Source organism: Myotis daubentonii, chromosome 13, assembly GCF_963259705.1.
Source record: "Myotis daubentonii chromosome 13, mMyoDau2.1, whole genome shotgun sequence".
Taxonomy (NCBI): domain Eukaryota; kingdom Metazoa; phylum Chordata; class Mammalia; order Chiroptera; family Vespertilionidae; genus Myotis; species Myotis daubentonii.
The window spans coordinates 52326013-52347127 of NC_081852.1; the positions used below are offsets into that span (position 1 = coordinate 52326013).

Here is a 21115-nt window from a genome sequence, read left to right on the forward strand (position 1 = left end):
ACACAATGGAATACTATTTGGTCGTAAAAAAGAAGGAAATCTTACCTTTTGTGTCAGCATGGATGGCCCTAGAGAATATTATGCTAAGAGAAATAAGCCAGTCAGAGACAGACAAGTACGGTACCATATGATTTCACTCATATGTGGAATCTAATGAACAAAATAAACTAACAAACAAAATAGAAACAGAGAACAGACTGACAACTGTTGGGGGGTGGGTATAAAAGGTGAAGGGATTAAGGGGAGAAAAAACTTCATAGACACAGAAAAAAAACCCTATGCTTTCTTTTCATGGCATTCTTTTTACCTGTTTATTCGCTTTGGCATCCAATACAAGATTTAGCTCACAGCAGACATTCAACAAGTTGTATATTTGTTGAATGAATGAGTGAATTAATGAATGAATGAATGAATAGCAGAATGAGCAGAATACTGATCCCAGGGAGGCACTCAGTAGTTGTTCTTTCTGTCACCTTCCCTTTAGTCATTTCAGACAACAGGACATAGTGCAAGTCTTCAGAAAATACTAACAGTTTGCTCAGTTCTCTGCCACTGGGCAATGTTTGAGCTAAGATGAGAGAAAAGGCAGCTGCTGGCAGTGAGAGTGACCTGGCTGACTTCCTGTAACCATGGATACATTCTATATGGACTGAATGTCTTCTCCAGCCATGCACCATGCTAACGAAGTGGTATGGAAACCAAGTCCATTTAGACACGTTCCTCTCCTTTCAACTTGCACGATGGAAACAGCATTTCTCTCAGTGCCCTGCCTGGGTTAACACATGCTGGAGGATCACCCAGCTTCTGGTATTTACAGAAGCCACAGCTTAATTTAAATGACCCACTGGGAGCTAGAGTGAAGGAGGCTGGGCAGGAAACCAGACAGGGTAGCCAGAGTGTGCCAGCATGGATCTTGGGCTTGATCCTCCAGTCCCCCCAGCCCTAATCATGTCTGGAGGGACCAATTTATTCTAAGTAATTAACAAGAGTGGGAATAATAAAACAGGAAATGAATGTATTCGTTTATAAGGCAATTCTTTGAGTCCAGCAGCAGCAGCAGCAGTATTGTTCCCTCCTGAGGCTAAGGCAAGCCAAGGCTACTACATAAGCAGAAGGTGGCTCAGAACATAGAAGGAGCACAGAGGGACCGGGGAATTCTTTAAAGGGAGATAAGTGATGTTATAGAAAGAGGGTGACCTTAGAAACAGAAGGCTCTGTGGCTTGAAATTGTGATTCCAGCATTTATTAACCGTGTGACCTTGGGCAAGTTACTTAAACTCTGTGTCAGTTTCCCTATAAGTGTAAGGGGCACATCACCTAACTCATACTGTTTTAAAATACAAATGAGATAATATATGGGAAGATCCAGGCACAAACTAGATATCACCAAGTACTCACTTCTTTTGAACTATTTTTTAAAAATATATTTTTATTGATTTCAGAGAGGAAGGGAGAGGAAGAGAGAGATAGAAACATCAATGATGAGAGAGAATCACAGATCAGCTGCCTCTTGCATGCCCCACACTGGGGATTGAGCCTGCAACCCAGGCACATGCCCTGACTGAGAATCGAACTGTGACCTCCAGGTTCATAGGTCGATGCTCAACCACTGTGCCACTCCGGCTGGGCTGAACTATTTTTTTTACAGATAATTTCCATTTGCAAAGATAATGCATGTCAATTAGTGACTATGGAAAATATGAATACACCAAAAGGAAAAAGTTAAAACCACCTCTAATTCTATCATCCAAAGGGAATTGTTGGTAGTACTATAATAATTGTCCTGTCAGTTTTTTTATGTATTATTGTTATTATTAAAATATATTTTTATTGATTTTCAGAGAGGAAGGGAGTGGGAGAGAGAGACAAAAACATCAGTGATGAGAGAGAATCATTGATCGACTGCCTCCTGCACACCCCACACTGGGGATCAAGCCCACCACCTGAACATGTGCCCTTGACCGGAATGGAACCCAGGACCCTTCTATCTGCAGGCTGAGGTTCTTTCTATTGAGCCAAACCAGCTAGGGCATGTGTATTATTATTTTTAAAGCAAAAATGGAATCCTACTACCATGTGGTCTTACACCTACTCTTTTCACTTATGAGTATTCATATCATCTCATGTCTTTAAATGGTCTTCTACAGCATCATTTTTTAAAAAATGTGTGGCATAGCGCCCTACCATATGGCCGTACCATCATTTATTTAACAAATCTCATATTGTTGGGCATTTTCACTGCTATAAACCATGCTGAAGCGAATGTCCTTTATTACTCCCCTATGTTGAATTTCCTGAAGGAGAATTGTTGGTCCGTACTGACAGCCTTCCCAACCCTTCCTTACAGTTTATGTGCCCACCTGCCAAGTCCAACAATGCCGGTGATCTTAATGGCAGGTCAACCCTAGGTTTCCTCACTTCTTTTTCTCTCCAGCAGTTGTAACCTGATCGCTTTCTCTCCTCCACTCTAGAAATATGTCTGTCCAAATACATAAATTTGGCCTCCCAGCCTCCCAAGGCCTTTTCTTCCGTCTTGTTCTGGAAACACAAGCTCTATTATCTCCTGCCGATTTTTCATCCCAGCCACCGAGTCTTGTCTCCCAGAGGAACCATGATAATTAGTTAGATGGCTGTTTATCTGCCATTGGTTACATGTCCCAAATCTCATCAGCCTTGTCCACAAATCTCATCTAGGGTTCTTTCCTGAGAAGATTGCCACAGGGAATGCCATTCATTTGCTGTTGACACTCCTGGTTTCCACTTCCGAGAGTGAGACTCCGGCTTGGTCTCTAAAGGCAGGGGTGGGGAGGAGGACATTTTATCAAAGCTGAAAGTAGCAAATTGGGTTCCAGGGACAAATAGCAGGAAATGAAGGTTCAGATCAAAGGAAGGGCACCCTTGCGGGGAGGGGGATGGAGAAAGCAGAGGCCCCTGTTCACATGTGCATTCCCTGGCTCTGGCCCCACATCACTCCCACCTCTGCTTCTATCATCAAATCTGCCTCTCGGCCTCCTTTGCCTTGCAAGGATCCCTGTGATTACATTAGGCCCACCCAAATAATTCAGGATAATCTCCCATCTCAAAATTCTTAGTTTAACCAAGCTGGCACCTTTTGCCAGGTAAGGTCACGTAATCCTAGGTTCTTTGGATTAGGACTTGAACAGATTTGGGGTCATTATTCTGTCCACTTCACCTGGGCAAGCCACTTTCCCTCTCCGGCCTCATTTTTATCACCTGCAAATTGTGAGTCTTTGGCAAAACGCTCTCCAGGGTCCCTTTGTGGTTTGGCTGGTGGAACCATTTTAAAATGTGAAAGGACTGAGGTGTAGGAACCGCACTGAAATTCTCCTGCGTTTCCCTCATTCTTCCTCTGGGACTCTGCCCTCTGCCCCAAGTGCTACTGATGTCATGTGTACTTATGTTTCTATTGTTTGGACAAGTCTACAGAGTGCTCACTACGTGGAGGGTAACCTCTATTTTCTAGAGGCACAGAGAGGTTGAGTAACTTGCACAAGGTCTCAGAGCAGCAGGGCTGAGGTCAAACCTCGGCTGTCTGACTGTAAAGCCTGCACACTCTTAACCACTGGTGGCCCAGCCTCTCCTCAAAACCCTTTACCCAGTCATACAGCCATTGCTTAAATCTCCTCTAGACTGTGAGCAATTCTAGCGCAGGAGCCTTGTCTAATTCTATGACTCTCGGCTTTGATATCAGCCTGACACACAAATAAATGAAAAAATGAATGAATGGATGAATCAGAGCCATGGTAGCAGGACATAATAATAAACATTTATGGGACACTTCAAACCAGTGTGAGCACTATAAGGCAGGTACTATTACTCTCATTTCACAGACAAGTAAAATGCAGCAGAAAAAGAATTAGTGACTTGCCCACGGTCAAGAACTGGATTTGAGCTGAGATCTGCTTGACTTTCACGTTTGTATCATGAAGGTCAGCATGAACTCCCTGAGGCCCGGGTGTTTGCAATGGGAACCGCCCTAGCTGGGTATCTCAGTTGGTTAGAGCACTGTCCCGGTGCGCCAGGGTTTCGGGTTCGATCCCTGTCAGGGCACATACAAGAATCCATGAATGAATGCATGAACCAGTGGAACAACAATTGATGTTTCTCTATCTCCCTTCCTCTCTCTCTCAAATCAATAAATAAAATTAAAAAATAGTAAATAAAGTTGGGACCATGTATGACTCTAGGCAACCAAAGAGAAGGAAAAAAAACAAAGAAACATTTTACTGAGCAACTACTACATGCCAGGGCCTTGGTGCCAGGTCCTCAGAACAACCTTAATGTCCTATTTCACAAATGAGGAAACTAAGTTTAAGAGAGATTACTGGTAGATCCAGGATGCACAACTAGGTCTGTCTAACTCCAAAATTCATGAACTTTCCACTATTGCTAGGCTGCTGGGCCTCAGTTCTGTCATCGTAGAAAGAAGGAGTTAGGTGATCTCTGAGCTCCAATTCTGCTTAGCTTTTAAAAGCCAGCATTAACTGTGCACTTATTGCATGCCAGGCACTGAGCTAACTTCACATACATTATGTAATTTCATCCTCACAACACTCTCTGAGGTGCTCCTATTATTATCTCCACTTTAGAAATGGGGAAACTGGGGCTCAGACATACAGATTTTGTCCAAGGTTATATATAGCCACCATGAGGCCCAGCCTGAGTTTTAACTGAGGCTTGTTTGATTCTTAAGCCAAACTCTTACCCAGACCCTACAGCGGTCTTGGACAGCCTTTGGAGTGAGAACATCCTGTGTTCCTACAGGATTAGAACAAGGCTGGAGCAGACGTGGGATGAGTTCCTCAGTGCGTGGGCCCCTCTTCCTTGGGATTTCAAAGACTCACTTCAGTGAAGTTCTGTTGGAGTCAAAAGGTGACATCCTTCCGTGGACCATTGGCCGAGGCTCAGAGTCCAGCCCTGGCACCTCCAGGGCTTGGCTGTTTTCTCTGATCTTGTTGTCAAGGCAACCCTGGCTGGCTCTGTGGCTCTGGAGTGATTCTCCATCTTGCTTCCTTGTCTTCCCCACTTTCCAAGACAACACATGAGAGATGGTAGGTCCAAGTGGCCCACTTGTCAATGTTCGAAGACAACGCTGACCTGAATTAAAAAGTGTCCAGGATCTTCCGGGCCTCAAACAGAAAGAATTATATTCTCTAAACACTCTGAGAGCAGAAGCTGTCTGTCTCATTCACAGCTGCGCCCTACATACAGCCTCCCAAGGTGCCTGGAACAAAGCAGGTGCTCAGTAAATGTTGAATGGAGGAACTGATTATGAAAAGGGGCTCCCTAACGCAATCAGCCGGAAAACGGGGGTAGCGTGATGGGCTCAGATTTGTAGTAGCCCCCAGAAAAAAGTACATGTGTGTATACATGTGTGTGTCATGTGCCCCAAAGTAAAGGCTCAACAACCCTTGTGATGTGCTATCCATCTCCTCTTCTTTCTACATCTGTGATCTGGAGCTGTCAATGTATACCGTTCCTGCACAGCCCACCTGGGAGTTTTGGCCTGAAGAATTTCTTCTTTCCCTCCCCATCTCATTTATTCATATATTCATATCCATTCTCTCTCTCTCTCTCTCTCTCTCTCTCTCTCTCTCTCTCTCTCTCCCTCCCTCCCTCCCTCCCTCCCTCCCTAAAATTAACCATCTTAACCATTTTAAAATGTACAGTTCAGTAATGTTATGTATATTCAGCCTGTCATGCAACCAATCTCCAGAACCTTTCCATCTTGCAAAATTGACTCTGGCTTGTGTTGTCCCATTTCCATGGACTATCTTGGATTTTAGCTACAAATATATAGATAGTGGGTTTCAACCTCTTTAGTGAGTCTCAGTGTGGTCAGGACAGTATTGGTGCTCAGTAAATGTCCACTGGTTAATTGATTTTGCTCTGTTTTATTTTTTCCTACGTGCTACAATTTCTTCGTTTAAGGGCAAGTTTAGTTTTATGATGCACCTGACAATTGTAAGTACTTCTCGACTGCCCTCTCATGGAAAGATGAAGAAGTGAAACTCGGAACAATGTTCATCGTTTATGCTGGAATAAAGTGGCCCTTTTTTCCTAACTCCCTGGACTTTACACCATGCAAAATTGTGATCGATCCAAAGTTGTCAATTTATCTTCACCTTATAGATGAAGTTGACATATAGAACAGTGGTGAATGACCAGTTTAAAACATTTTTTAATCCGTTGCAAACCAATCCATTTGTAAAATATAATAAAAATGAATCCATAGATATATTACATTTAAAAACAAAGACATACAAAACAGAAATCTAATTTTTATTATCAGATTCAACAGGCAAAATTACATTCCAATAAATATAATCAGAACAACAGGCAAAATTACATTCCAATAAATATAATCAGAACAACAGGCAAAATTACATTCCAATAAATATAATCAGAACATAACAGGGAAAAAATAACATAATTGCATAATCTGTGTGTTGTTCATTGAATGTGCATACTATAGGTGGTTAATACAGAGAATTGCTTCTATGCTAATAACTTTTGGTGTTCTGCAATCATAACTAAACAACAAATTCGAAGTAAAAGGTAGTGTTTCTTCACTTTGAATGAATACCATATTTATTAACATGAAGATTTTTTTAATAGACAAACCCCTATAAAGATAAAGAAAATTCCTTTGTGTTCCTTCCCGGTTCCCTCCTAACCTTCCCGAAGCAATCACTTTTCCGATTTTTTTCCATCATAAATCTGTTTCACTTGTCCTAGAACTTCATATACATAGAAATATGTATTCATTTGGAATATATATATGAGTATGTCTCTAAGATTCATCAGTATAATATCTTTGAGCTTCACTCAGTATATTTTTGAGATTCATCTATGTCATTGCATCTATCAGTAGTTCATTTCTTTTTATTGTCAATAAAAAGATATACCTCAATTTATTGATTGAGTCATCAGTTGATAGGTATTTGGGTTGTTTCCAGTTTGGGACCATTGTAAATAAAAATCATTGAGTCCAAGTATGTCCTCGTATGTTATCTTAGGCTTAGATCATAGGATAGATGCATATTGAGTTTTATAAGAAAGTAAAGTGGTTGTATCACATTACGTTTCTATCCTAAATGTGAAAGAGTTTCAGTTTGCTGAGGGGGGGGAGGGGGAGGGAGAGAGGGGAGAGAGAGAGAGAGAGAGAGAGAGAGAGAGAGAGAGAGAGAGAGAGAGAGAGAGAGAGAGAGAGAGAGAGAGAGAAGCAAGGATTCCTAACGCTGTACCAGAGACCAGCGGCATCCTGTGAGTCCAGGGACGACGCAGCCCGCTCCGGTCCGCATTTTTAAACAGCCCGAGACCACGTGACCACCGGCCCGCACAGCTATTGGTTCTCCGATTCCCATACTCGGCTTTGGCGCCCAAGGTTCCCCCTTCTGGACGCAACCACTGGCTCCACGCTCGGAGGGAATACGAGCCAACCTCACATTCAAGACTTTACCGAATGAAGCTTCCGACTAACCCTCAGCCAAGTTTCAGCTACAGTAGAAATTTAATAATCAAATCCACCTAAGGACGCCGGAGAAGCCTCCTTGTCTAAGACAGATAAAGCAGACCTGACCCGGACTCCCCCTACGCTTTGTTGGGAAAACGAAGATGGTTCCGTCTGAGGCGCGGACTCCGCCTCCCGGGGCGACGCCATTTTGTTTGGCTGGCGGGACGGACTGGCGCTGAGGGGGAGGGGTACCGTAGGTGCCTCACCTGACCCCGCGGCCGCGCTCTTGTTTCTTCACGGGCGGCCCTTCTCCCCGGCTGGGGTCCCGGAGCCATGTACATAAAGCAGGTAAGGCCTGTGCGTCCCTCACACCCCTCACGAGCCCGTGAGGACCGCTCCTGGAGGCGGGGATGTCGCGGCACGACCTGCGGCCTCACCTCTCCCTGCTGAGGGGGACCTGGGGTGGACGGGGCCTGGGGGGCGGAGAGAGGCCCCGCCCCCGGAGCGCGGGCGCCGCTGAGAACTGGGGCGTCCCCGTGCAGCCCGGGCCTCTGTGCGGGGCGCTTGTTGGAAGGAGAAAGGACTTGGGGGAGGTGTGGAGGGGTCGGCGGGGCGGGCCTTGTGGAGAGATCGGGCCTTCCCGGGGGGTGGGGGGGCGGGAGCGGGGGCGACCGGGGAGCTCGGGGTCCTGCGGGGAGAACCCCGCGCGGGTCGAACCCCGCGCGGGTCATCCGCTGGCGTGTGTGGAGATGTGAGTCCCCGCCCGGGGGCGCCCCTGGGGCACAGGGTGGGTGGGTGTCAGCTTACCCGGGGGCCTTGCTCCTCCGGGTCTGACAGGAGGAGTCGGAGGGACCTCCTTCTGGCGGAAGGTGTGGCGCCGCCTCGTTGTTGACTCCTGTCAAAACGCCTTCCCGCGCCGGAGCCCGCGCGGTGCGGAGCTCGTCCGCGGTCCAGGGGCGAGCGTCCTGTTGGCGGCGCTGGGTTCTCAGCGCCCCCTTCCCGCGGCGCCTCCCTTTGGGGGGCTGTCCCGTGTTCCCCTGGACTCAGGAGAGCGGGGACCAGCCTGCCTGCTTGACACATGTTGACGTGAGCCCTTCAGGTTGGGGCTCCGGCGCCCGTTGACTGGGTGCGTGGTGTCCGGACGCCTCGAGGCGGTTCCGAATGAAAACTGAGCACACGGGGATGGGCGCCGAGGAACGGACTGCGTGTTCTCCGACGGTTTTTCTCATCGCCGCTTTCCACAGTGAAATCTTTTTTTTTTTAAAATATATTTTATTGATTTTTCACAGAGAGGAAGGGAGAGAGATAGAGAGTTAGAAACATCGATGAGAGAGAAACATCGATCAGCTGCCTCCTGCACACTCCCCACTGGGGATGTGCCCGCAACCCAGGTACATGCCCCTGACCAGAATCGAACCTGGGACCCTTCAGTCCACAAGCCAACGCTCTATCCACTGAGCCAAACCGGTTTCGGCAGATAGTGAAATCTTCTGAGGAGAAATCGACAGTTTCCTGTCTTGAAGGAGACACCAGAGAGGGCAATAAGTGCAAAAGAAAACGTTTTTAGAAGTTTGCATTTCTTTGTGTGTTCTGAAAAAAAAAAATCCCTTTTATTTATTTACTAGGTTATCATCCAGGGTTTTCGGAGTTACAGAGATCAGACAATTGTAGATCCCTTCAGTTCAAAACATAATGTGATTGGTAAGTGTTCGTGTTTAAATTCTGCCTGTACCTGGGTTGATGGAGACGAAATTATCTCTGCGTATACATAACTGTATGTATTTTTTTTTCCGTATGAAATAACTTATTTGTCTTCTGTCTGCACCGATGAGTTGCTTATTTTACACATTTAAAGAGTTTGAATAAGGCAGGCGTACATTATTTGGGTATACTCCCGTGTGTGTGTTTGCAGCGCTTTAAGTTTATAGGGAACGGCACTAACTTCAGTGTCATTTTGCCGTTAAAATGCTCACTATGGCCCATTTCAAAGATGACCATGCTTTCTTCACAAATGACATTGTTCTCAGATTTCTTGCCTCCCTGTCATAATGTCTGAGGATAGACCACAGAGCTTGGTGGGAAGGTCGTAAACTTTGGAGCAAAATTGAATGGGATTTGAATCCCAGTTCTGGCTTGTGCTCTTGTTCACTCTTGACTCCCCGAGGGCTTCGGTTTTCTCATTTGTGAAGTGGAGGTAATGACCCATTCATGGGGCTGTTGGGGAGAGTGAATGAAAGAGCAGCTCTGCAGGAGGATGGAGGGCCAGTGGGGATGGCACTGCAGTAGTCAGTCTCCAGGGTCTTCTGGTGCTGATGCTCCTTGTGCTCAGAGCCAGCACAAGTGACTTTTGATGTTCTGAGTTTTTAGATGTAAGTTACGTATATCATGGAACTTTACCTCAGACTTCAATGCAAACTTCCTAAGAAAAGGGATACTCTTGCATAATCATAGTATACTTAATCCACTGAGTAAAGTTAACATCAATGCAGTCATTTGCTGTTCTTTTTCCAGTTAATTGATTGACCCAGAAATGCTCTTTTTGGCATCTCCCCCCTTCCTCCCAAAAGGATCTATTTAGGATCAGGCATTGCATTTAGTTGTCATGTCTCTTAGGTTCCTTTAAGGTGGATTCTTTCCACAGTGTTCTTTGTCTTTTATAACATTGTTTTATTAAAATACTAGGGGCCTGGTGCACGAAATTCGTGCACTGGGTGTGTGTGTGGGGGGGGGGGGGGGGAGTGTCCCTCAGCCCAGCCTGCCCCCTCTCACATACTGGGAGCCCTCAGGCGTTGACCCCCATCATCCTCCAATTGCAGGATCGGCCCCTTGCCCAGGCCTGACGCCTCTGACAGAGGCGTCAGGCCTGGGCAGGGGACCCTCATTTCCCCCCATCACTGGTTCTGCCCCCAGCCCAGGCTTGATGCCTCAGCCAGAGGCGTAGACCCCCATCACCCTCTGATCACCTGATTGGCCCCTTGCCCAGGCCTGACGCCTCTGCCAGAGGTGTCAGGCTTGGACAGGGGACCCCCATCTCCCCCCGATCACTGGCTCTGGCCCCCGCCCAGGCCTGAGGCCTCTGGCCCAGGAATCATGCCTGGGCAGGGGACCCCCATCTCCCTCTGATCGCTTGCTCCACCCCCCCGCCCAAGCCTGACGCCTCTGACCCAGGCTTCAGGCCTGGGCAAGGGGACCATCATATCCCCCCAATCCCCGGCTCCACCCCCCGCCCAAGCCTGATGCCTCGGCCAAGGAGTTGACGCTCATCACCCTCCGATCACCAATCACCGGATCGGCCCCTTGACCAGGCCTGAGGCCTCCGGCAGAGGTGTCAGGCCTGGGCAGGGGACCCCCAGCTCCCCGCGGTTGCAGGCTCCGCCCCTGCCCAGGCCTAACGCCTCTGGCTGAGGCATCCGGCTCGGGCAGCGGGGACCCGCAGCTGCAGCGGCCCCGCGATCGTGGGCTCCGCTTTAGGCCCAGGCAAGGGACCCCTAGCTCCCAGGACTGCCAGCTTTGACCGTGTCCAGCTCCCATCGCTGGCTCCACCCCTACTTCCTGCTATCACTGGCCAGGGCGGCAAAAGCGCCTGATTCTCCGATCATGGCTGGGGGGCAGGGCAAAGGCGGCCCCAGGGCCACCTTTGCCCTGCCCCCCAGCTCTTAGCTCCCCCCTGGGTTTCCGATCACTGTCAGTGGCAGGGGGCTTCTTCCTGCTTTCCCTTTCGCCTCCCTGCATTGTGCCTACATATGCAAATTAACCGCCATCTTGTTGGCAGTTAACTGCCAATCTTAGTTGGCAGTTAACTGCCAATCATAGTTGGCAGTTAATTTGCATATAGCCCTGATTAGCCAATGAAAAGGGTATCGTTGTACGCCAATTACCATTTTTCTCTTTTATTAGATAGGATGTTGTCCTAGATTTAACTAGTGGAAGCTGCTTCAAGCTAGCCTCTGTGTCTGTTATATGCCTCTTTTTAAAAACACTTCATTACTTTCTCGCATAAATGATCTCTTTAGGATTTACTTTGTAGTAAAGTGGTAACTTTGAGGCTAAATTGTTCAGCTTATTTTGGTCAAGATTAAGAATCTTAATGAAAATGTTTCAAAACAAAACACTCAAATGAATTTATTAAACTTGAAACATTTGATACCCTTTTATGTATAGGATTGCTTATTTCTGAATTCAGATAGAAAAAACAATGCCTTACAGTTGTCTATACTTTTATGAGTATGAAACTACATTAATATATATTAATATATATCATATTAATATATGATATTAATAATATAAATTGTTTAACATGTGAGTAGTTGGAGAATTTGAAATAATTCAAGTATTTTTAAAAATGTAATATGTGAATCTTTACATTATTAAAAATACTTTATATACAATTAAAATAGAATTACTGTGCATTGTAATGATTATAAATTATAATAGCCAGGCAGTGTATTTAGTTATTTTTATCTAAACTATTGGGAAAGGGCAAAAATATCAACAATGAAATTATTTTCTTTAAAGAAAAAGATATCTGTACTCATTTGGTGATTAAAGCTGTTTTGTTTATTGATTTCTTTTGTTCACTGTTCTGTTGTATTTAATATATATTAAGATGTTATGCTAGAAACTTGGATTTATAAATTTTCTAATACAGTAAAGTTTTAATTTTATAGTTTCTTACACAAAATAACATATACTTTTTGAAATTTTATAGTGGGCAGAAATGGATCTGGAAAAAGTAACTTTTTTTATGGTAGGTATTGTTTTTTGCATTCTAAATATATTAAAACCTAGGTATCTTAATATAGTTCATTTTGAGATTGTGTCTACATGAAATCCAAGAAATACTTCTTCATACAGTGTTGTAGTTTAGAGAGTTAAGAGTGTAAGGACCTGAGTTCTACTCTATACCTAGTGATTAATGAGCTCTGTGAGACTGGGCAAAACACTTAGCCTCTCAAATTACTCTTTTCACTTTAGGAACAGAGATGTTCACCCTGCCTGCCTTAGATGAGTTGTGTGAATTACAAACTTGCAACCGAGATACCTGCCCTTGACCAGAAATCGAACCTGAGGTTCGATACTCTAACCACTGAGAAAACCAGCCGGGGCTCTAAACCAATTATTATTATAAAGGATGGAGGGGTGTAAAAACTTTGTTAAATCAACAGACTATTATCAATTTGCAGATAATAAATAGGACTTTGAAAATTACCTTTAACCCTTTTCGGTCCAACCTCGAGGATGACTCGACAGACCAGGCGCTAGGAGCAGGTCCAACGTCGAGCAATAAGAACATTAAAAAGTTCACCATGCAATCCCGTCAATTAATTTGGACCAGACTGTTTGAATTCCAAAAATAACATTGGACCGCAAAGGGTTAAAGATAAAATGCATTTAAGTATAGTAATGCCTCTGTCAGCAAATCCTCTGGGCAGAAAAAATCATGTTAACAGAATTAGACTATATAAGGAGTGAGTTGGAAAATTTTTGAACCTCTTAGTTGGGTAGTATTTGAGGAAAAGGGCGGGTTTAGAAAAGCAAAAGTTCTATCCTGTCTGCTTGTAAAACTAAAAGGTATTACTCTATATCCTATCAGTGTAGTAATTTGGGGATGGTAGGAGAGTGGCTTGGAGTGGAAATGAGTATTTCATAATCTCGGGAATGAGGGCAATTTAAATTCATTTTCCTTCCACCCCACCCCCAAGGTGATTATAAAAGACAGCCAGTCCTCACCTTCACCCCCATTCATGCATACACACACACACTGTCAAAGGTCTTTTGGGTGGACTGGGAACAGAACAACTGGGTAAGGAGTTCCATTTCTAGATCAGGGTGGTCCATTTAAGTGCTCTACATGGAAGTAGGAGTGACTCCTTGTCGAAGCAGTTGAGTAGAAGGTGGGAATCTGAAACATTTCCCTATATATATATGTTTTTAAATTTTTATCTTTTTTAAAAAATATTTTATTGATTTTTTTACAGAGAGGAAGGGAGAGGGCCAGAGAATTAGAAACATTGATGAGAAAGAAACATCGATCAGCTGCCTCCTGCACACTCCGCACTGGGGATGTGCCTGCAACCAAGACACATACCCTTGACTGGAATCAAACCTGGGACCCTTCAGTCTGCAGGCTGACGCTCTATCCACTGAGCCAAACCTGCCAGGGTTCATCTTATTTTTTAAAAATATTTTTTTTATTGCTTTCAGAGAGGATGGGAGAAGAGAGAAATAGAAATGTCAGTGATGAGAGAGCATTATTGATGGGCTGCCTCCTACACGCCCCCTTCTAGGGATTGAGCCCATAACCCAGGCATGTGCCCTGACTGGGAATTGATCCGTGACCTCCTGGCTCATAGGTCCACGTTCAACCACTGAGCACACCAGCTAGGCAACCTTTTGGTGCACTGGACCACACCCAGCTAACTGAGCCACACCATCCAGGGCATTTCCCTATATTTTTACTTAGATCTATTTCTTTTGACAAAGTATCCAATTAAGGATATTGTAGGAATGTATTCTAATTTGTTAATAAATATGTAACATATCTAGTGGGTAAAAGCAAATATAATGTTAACCTAACAAGTCAGTGAGTACTTTAAGAAGAAGTAGACCTTAGTTCTGCTTGTCTCTTCCGTTACCTTTGTATTTTCTTTTTATTTTATTGCCTTAAATGTTTCAGTGAACACTTTAAAAAAATACTTTATTGATTTCAGAGAAGAAGGGAGGAGAGAGAGATAGAAACATCAGTGATGAGAGAGTCATTGGTCGACTGCCTCCTGCACACCCCACACTGGGGTTTGAGCCCACAACCCTGGGCTTGTGCCCTGACCGGGAATCGAACTGTGACCCCCTGGTTCATAGGTCAACGCTCAACCACTGAGCCATGCCAACCAGGCTCAGTGAAAACTTCTTAATAGTTTTCTTATATCATCATCTTCTAGCTGTTAGTCTGAAATACAGGCAAATTATCTGCATTTTTTTTCTTTGTTTATATGAAGCAGGTAATCTACTTTATCTGCATTGTTCATTACCTGCTACACTATATTCTATGAAGATATGGGAAATTATTAGTAAGGCATAAATTCATTTTAGACTGTACTAATTGTTATGTTTTTCTTTTTCTAGCAATTCAATTTGTTCTCAGTGATGAGTTTAGTCATCTTCGTCCGGAACAGCGATTGGCTTTATTGCATGTGAGTGAGGCTGCTTTAAGACATTACTGATATTACAGTTAACCCTTGAACAACTCAAGGGGTAGTAACATCCACTGCCTTCAGTAGAAAATCTGCATGTAACTACAGCCAGCTCTCCAAATATGGAGAGTTCCAATCACCAGTGGATCCTTGAACAACATGTGCAGATCAGTTTTAAAAACCTGCATAGGTCGATAGTTCAAACCCACATTATTTAAGGGTCAGCTAACATACATATTTTTTTATTTATTTACTTTAATTCTCCCCTGAGGATATGTTTCTACTGATTTTAGAGAGAGAGAAACATAGATTAGCTGCCTCTCAAATGAATATGCCCTGTCCAGGGATCGAACCTGCAACCTTTTGGTGCATGGGATGATGCTACAACCAACTGAGCCACACCCGCCAAGGCAACAGTATATATATTTTAAAATACATTGTCAATCCTGATAAATTACTTGTTCAAGTTTCAGATCCTTTGTGAATATGATATAGCCTCTTATTCTGCTGTAAAATTTAATCTGTTATGTTAATGTAGGATAAAGCTTTAATTTTTATCTAATGATAAGAAAATTGTAGGATTTGTCTATAGATGGATATGTCTTCCATATAAATATAAATTCTTTATTAAGGATATTGTCTGGTAAAGCTGGAGAAGGTTTGCCGAGGAGAAAGAAGAGTTTGATATTGGGGATCAGGAACTTTGAGACTCAGAACCAGAAGTTAAATGGGAACATATAGAAGCAACCATTGCAAAATAAGCAGCATAAAGTTGCTACTGTTTTTAGCCATATAAATGTTAACATTTTCCAACATGAAAGAAGTATGTGTAAAGAAAATTATTATAATTTTTCATTAGAGTTTTATGAATAATGAACTAAAGTAGTTTTAGGATAAAAGTTATAAAAGACTATTATAAAATAATATAATTTATATTTCTAGTTTGAATAAGGCTTATAATTAATTTAAGGACCAGAAAGCAAGATTCCTCCATATATCTCAATAATGTCTCTCCCACCTAGGAAGTGTTTTTTTGTTTTAAATATCTCTCTACCCTACTCCCCAAATTTGAATTTTTGGCTCAGTAATCAGGACTAATTCATTATAGAAAAATCTCTGTTTAAGTTTCTCAGATTGGCATTAAAAGAATCATCTTTTTAGATATTCTCCATGTGTTGAATCACTACATGATACCAGTGTCCAGAATCTGGAAATTACCTGGACTTGGTTATGTAAGTGGTTGGGTCATAAATTGGTTTAAATGTGACACATGTTAAATGCGTTTTCTTAGCAGATTTAAAACATAGACTATCTCAAATGTTTAAAAAACAGAGTTTCAATAGTTCTATGATTTGTTAGGGTTCATTTCCAGCATTAAGATGAGTCTGTAAAAGAAAAGCCTCAAAAGTGTTTTAGATATTATCATGTAGGTAGAACTTAGTGTCTATGGGGTCTTATGCTCTAATGAGGACCTAACTTTAACATCTTTTGTATTCTCATTCAGAATCAAAAGCCTTTGGTTAAAAAATATTACTATCCTAATCCAGTATCTTTGCTATTTTGGCAAGAGAGATATATACTAGTTGGGTAGAAATTTTTCTCCATTGAATCAGGCTTGTTACCATGCACTAAACTTGTAATGTGTTTAAAGTATTTGAAAATACCACAGATTTAAAATTTATCTCATATTTTAGGAGGGTACAGGTCCTCGTGTTATTTCTGCTTTTGTGGAGATTATTTTTGACAATTCAGACAACCGGTTGCCAGTGAGTAACTGCTTTTTCTTTTTATTAATGTTGAGAATTTTATTGTTGCGGCTGATTTTTTTAATGCTTTAAAACATTTATTTATAGCTTTATGTAAGCTATTATAATTTAGTTTATGCCAGAGTTACTATTCAGTTTACATACTAACTTTGTTTTAAAATTATAATGAACATTCTTGTAAATAAGTGGGAATGTTCAAGCTGTTGTAAAAAAAATGTCTTTATCATAAGAATTGAGTATTCATAGCATACCTGTAGTGAGATTGAAATGTCAAAATAATTGTTAGGTTTAGGGACTCTAAAATGACCTTTAAAATTTTTTACTTTTACTATTAAATTAACTCTGGGCTTTTACTTTTTTCTTCTTCTTAGATTGATAAAGAGGAAGTTTCACTTCGAAGAGTTATTGGTGCCAAAAAGGATCAATATTTCTTAGACAAGAAAATGGTCACGTAAGCATTTTTCTTCACATTTGTAATTTCTTTACAACAGAGTGAAAGTATTTTTTTACTTGTCTAATATAAGAGGTATATTTACTTATGTTCAACAAATCAGTATTTAGAGCATGAACATAAGAGTCTGAAGATTTTCTGAGGCTAATACAACAGATGGTTTAATAACTGTTCTGTACTCCCTCATGCCCCTTAACCTAAAAGTTAGTGTACTCATTTTTTTGTCATTTATCTGAAATTTTCAATCTTTATCAACAGGAAAAATGATGTGATGAATCTCCTTGAAAGTGCTGGTTTTTCTCGAAGTAATCCTTATTATATTGTTAAACAAGGAAAGGTAAAAAAATTGTATGTCCTTTTTTAATAGTTTTAATAGAACTTGGTTTTTGAGTATATTCAATGAATGATGATTTAGTTTATTGTAGTGGTTAAGTTGAAGCGAAAATATACCTTATGTCTTGTTTACATTGATTTATTTTGTATTGAAGTTAGTATTACCTTTTATGTGGCTATAAAATACAAAGTAGATCCATTGCATAATGGGATGGGAAGTATTTCAGTAGAGGTTAAATGGATCATCTTTCCTTAGTGACCTGTATTACTTTCTAAGGTACATTACACTGGAAGACATGTAGGTTTTTGGAAATCTTTTAAAATCATAAATTATGAATATTGTGGAAATTCTGTAAAAATCACATTTGAAAATATTACTTTCTGAAAGTATATCACAAAATTAAAATGCTAAAAAGCTTACATTACTAGAATTCACCATAATGATACGTATTATTTTCCTTATAGAGATTATATTCATTATAGTTTTTAGTTTCTATATATTTTAGGTGATTGTTCTACAATTTCCTAATATACTTTAAACTATATCTAAGATAATTAATTTTTCTTAGGACGTACCTGTAATGTCCTAAAGATTTCTGTAATGTTTGCTTGGACTAGGGGGAAGTTCTTAACAAATGTCCACTTTTCATATATTGAAGGCTTTTTTAGATTTGTGTTGGAAAGTTAGCATTCAGAAGTGATTAGGAAGGGTATGGCGTTTCCCTTTTGGGAAATGTGATACCAGAAGAACAAGTTTTTTAAAAGATGGTTTATAAGAAAGTTTTTAAAAAGGAGGCTGGTTTGAAATAGCAATTATCTGAGTCTTCCCTTCACACATACAACATGGGTCTCTTTACATTATTTTAATTTCTGCTCATGTGTGATTTCATATGACCCATCTGTGACTACTTCATCTACAAAAGCATTGCCTTCACTCCTACTCTATATGCTTTATTTCTTTATTCTGTTTTGTTTTTCTTCATAGCAGTTGTGTTATACTGTGATGGTATGCTTATTTCCTCTTTTTCCACTAGAGTAAGTTCCATGAGGGCAAGACCTTTTCTGTTTTGTTCACTGTTTTCTTTCCCAGTGCCCTGCAGAGTGGCATGTATGTTGTAATGGTTCATTAAATATGTTTTAAGTGAGTAAATTTAGTGAATGAACAAGCTTAATTGGGGTACCTAAAGAGAAGGACTTGAAAGGTGATTTTTTTTGTTGCATATACTTTTGTTGTGTATACTTTTGACAGACCATTTTTTCTTATCTCAGAGCTGATTCTCTTTTATGTAAAAGTTTTAAAGTAACTGTCATTTGTATTTTTAATGCAGTTATAGCATTTTTTACCTTTAGCACTTAATTTTATTTTAAAGAATATGTGAAACTCATGCTTGTTATATAAAGTTTCATGATAATTAGGTTTTATCACTTTGTCATGTATTTTCTTTGCCATATATTTGTGAGATACTAAAGATGTTTTTGCTTATTTTATTTAATACACCCTACTCCTGTGAGACAGTTATTTTAATCTATATTTTAAGAATACCATTTTTGTTACACTTTCAATAGTATCATTATAGCTTTAAAAAAATGCATAGTGAGTTATGGTTTCCCCTCTTAAAAATACTTTGTTCCTTTAGAATGAATCTCATCTTTTATACCTTATCAAATTGACTAAGAAAAAGAGATGGTGGGATATTCCTCTGTCATTTGTAATTTGGAGGGTTTTATCATAAATTAGACTTATGAATATATATCTTGGATTTTTTTGTGTAAATTTCACTTAAGTAAAAGGAAATACAGGTATATAGGTATACTTATGTACTGTACAGATTATATTAGTGAACTCAACTTATGTGAATGAATACCCATTCAACGTAGAGTTCTTAAAGAGCAGTCTGTAGTGCTGTAATAATTATTTTTCCAAAATTTTTAGATCAACCAAATGGCAACAGCACCAGATTCTCAGAGACTAAAACTATTAAGAGAAGTAGCTGGTACTAGAGTATATGATGAACGAAAAGAAGAAAGTATTTCTTTAATGAAAGAAACAGGTAAAAGAAATGTGATTGTACCTTATTTCTATTTGTTGTGAATTACTTTTCATTGTATTGTAATGGAAAGGAGTTCTGTCTATCTCAGGAGTATATTGTATGCTATTTTGCCTGTATGTTGAATGGAGAGAAAATTAGTTTTAAGCAATTTAAGGTTTGAGATTTCCAGTTGATTCCTTTGAATAAAGAATTGTTACTGTGAAATAGTAATGCCCTTTTAGATCAACTACTTTGTGCTTCTAATGTCCTCATCATTCTGTGTGAGATAACAAATTTGGATGTATTCCTTAAAAAAAAAAGGGTTCAGGAGCAAGTAAATGTAAAACTTCGAATTTAGACTCATCATTAGTGCATTTATTGTGGAAACCCACTTTGCTCTTCAAGTGCTCTGTCCTGTCATAGTTTAAGAGTCAGACAGTCCTGGATTCAAAATCTAACTAATAATTAACTGACACTGTAACTTTAGACTTGATCTCTGTAGTTCAAAGCTTCCCTATCTGTAAAATCCTTTTTCATGTTTTATAGTGGTGAGTAGAGGAACAAAGTAGCACAATTGGAATATAACAGGCATATAATATGTAGCAGCTATAGGTAATGCTATAATTGTAAAATTGGGAATCAGTGTCACCAATGATATTAGTAGGGTTTTATGTTTTTTAATGCTAAGCTTTTAAAGGAAGCTTAAACTGAGATCCTTACCACATGTATATGAGAATCAGTGTCACCATGTGTAAGTTTGTTCTCTGTTGCTTTTCATAATAAAGCATCATAATTGCCATTTTGTTATCTTAGATTTGGTTATCCCATAATAGCAAAGAAATAATGCTGTAGTTCTTAAGATTAAGTTTAACTCATGGTATATTTGAGAAGAGATATTACATAAAAATGTATTGAACTCCTTCATCCCCCCCCCCCTTTTTTTTTCCAAGAGGGCAAACGGGAGAAAATCAATGAGTTGTTAAAATACATTGAAGAGAGATTACATACCTTAGAGGAAGAAAAAGAAGAACTAGCTCAGTATCAGAAGTGGGATAAAATGAGACGAGCCCTGGAATATACCATTTACAATCAGGAACTTAACGAGACTCGTGCTAAACTTGATGAGGTAAAATATTTACCTTTGCCACTTAAATTCAGATTAATTTTTATTACTATGAATGTGTTAAACTTATGCTATATTTATACTTTTCAATGATTTTTAAATAGAAAATTAAATTTGAAAACCCCTTAATTTATTAGTTAGCAAATTTGTTCTTTCGGTCTATTCTGAGAAAAATGTGTAGGCCCATGTTGGCCTTGCTATATATCTGAAATATAATCAGGTGGGGTCTCAGACCAAGATGAGAGGAAGCCACCTTTTAAAGTTTTATGAATTTTTTTTCTTAGCTTTTAAAAATGTATTTTGTAATTATTATTGCTGACATTTTGTACAAAAATTTGTTTTAGGAAATTTTCTATTTAAAAAAAAACCACTAAGTTTTCTGATAAAAATTTTTTAATGTAAATGATAATTTTAGCAGGTATCTAAAAATTTAACTAGGTATTTTAAAAAATTAAATAAATACAAGATGAGTTAGAAATAATAGCTTGGTTTTGTTGTTGTTTTTAGCTTTCTGCTAAGCGAGAAACTAGTGGAGAAAAATCCAGACAATTAAGAGATGCCCAGCAGGATGCAAGAGATAAAATGGAGGTAAGATTACAAACTAAACCCAGGCTTTTTTTTTTTTTTTTTTTTACCACAGTAGGACCTTTGTACCAGAATTGGGAATGATAACTTTAAGTGGGGTGTCACTGGGGTTGAGTATTGGAAACACAGAGTACTGAAAGGGTAAATGAAAGAAAAAAAA

The 21115-nt window shown here is 40.5% G+C and overlaps 1 protein-coding gene across 2 annotated transcripts in view; it reads left to right on the plus strand.

Moving 5' to 3' along the window:
• The first annotated feature begins 7666 nt into the window (after positions 1 to 7666).
• SMC3 (structural maintenance of chromosomes 3) overlaps positions 7667 to 21115 on the plus strand; it is a 32970-nt gene continuing 19521 nt past the window's right edge. Inside the window, exons 1-10 of one of the 2 annotated variants that reach the window (XM_059661356.1) lie at positions 7667 to 7825; positions 9103 to 9178; positions 12186 to 12224; positions 14600 to 14667; positions 16362 to 16433; positions 16805 to 16884; positions 17143 to 17221; positions 19151 to 19268; positions 20198 to 20373; positions 20878 to 20958. In XM_059661356.1, coding sequence (XP_059517339.1) covers positions 7811 to 7825; positions 9103 to 9178; positions 12186 to 12224; positions 14600 to 14667; positions 16362 to 16433; positions 16805 to 16884; positions 17143 to 17221; positions 19151 to 19268; positions 20198 to 20373; positions 20878 to 20958 — 804 coding nt within the window. In that variant the 5' untranslated portion in view covers positions 7667 to 7810. The remainder of the gene's footprint in view (positions 7826 to 9102; positions 9179 to 12185; positions 12225 to 14599; positions 14668 to 16361; positions 16434 to 16804; positions 16885 to 17142; positions 17222 to 19150; positions 19269 to 20197; positions 20374 to 20877; positions 20959 to 21115) is intronic. The other variant, XM_059661357.1, reaches the window with a different exon arrangement.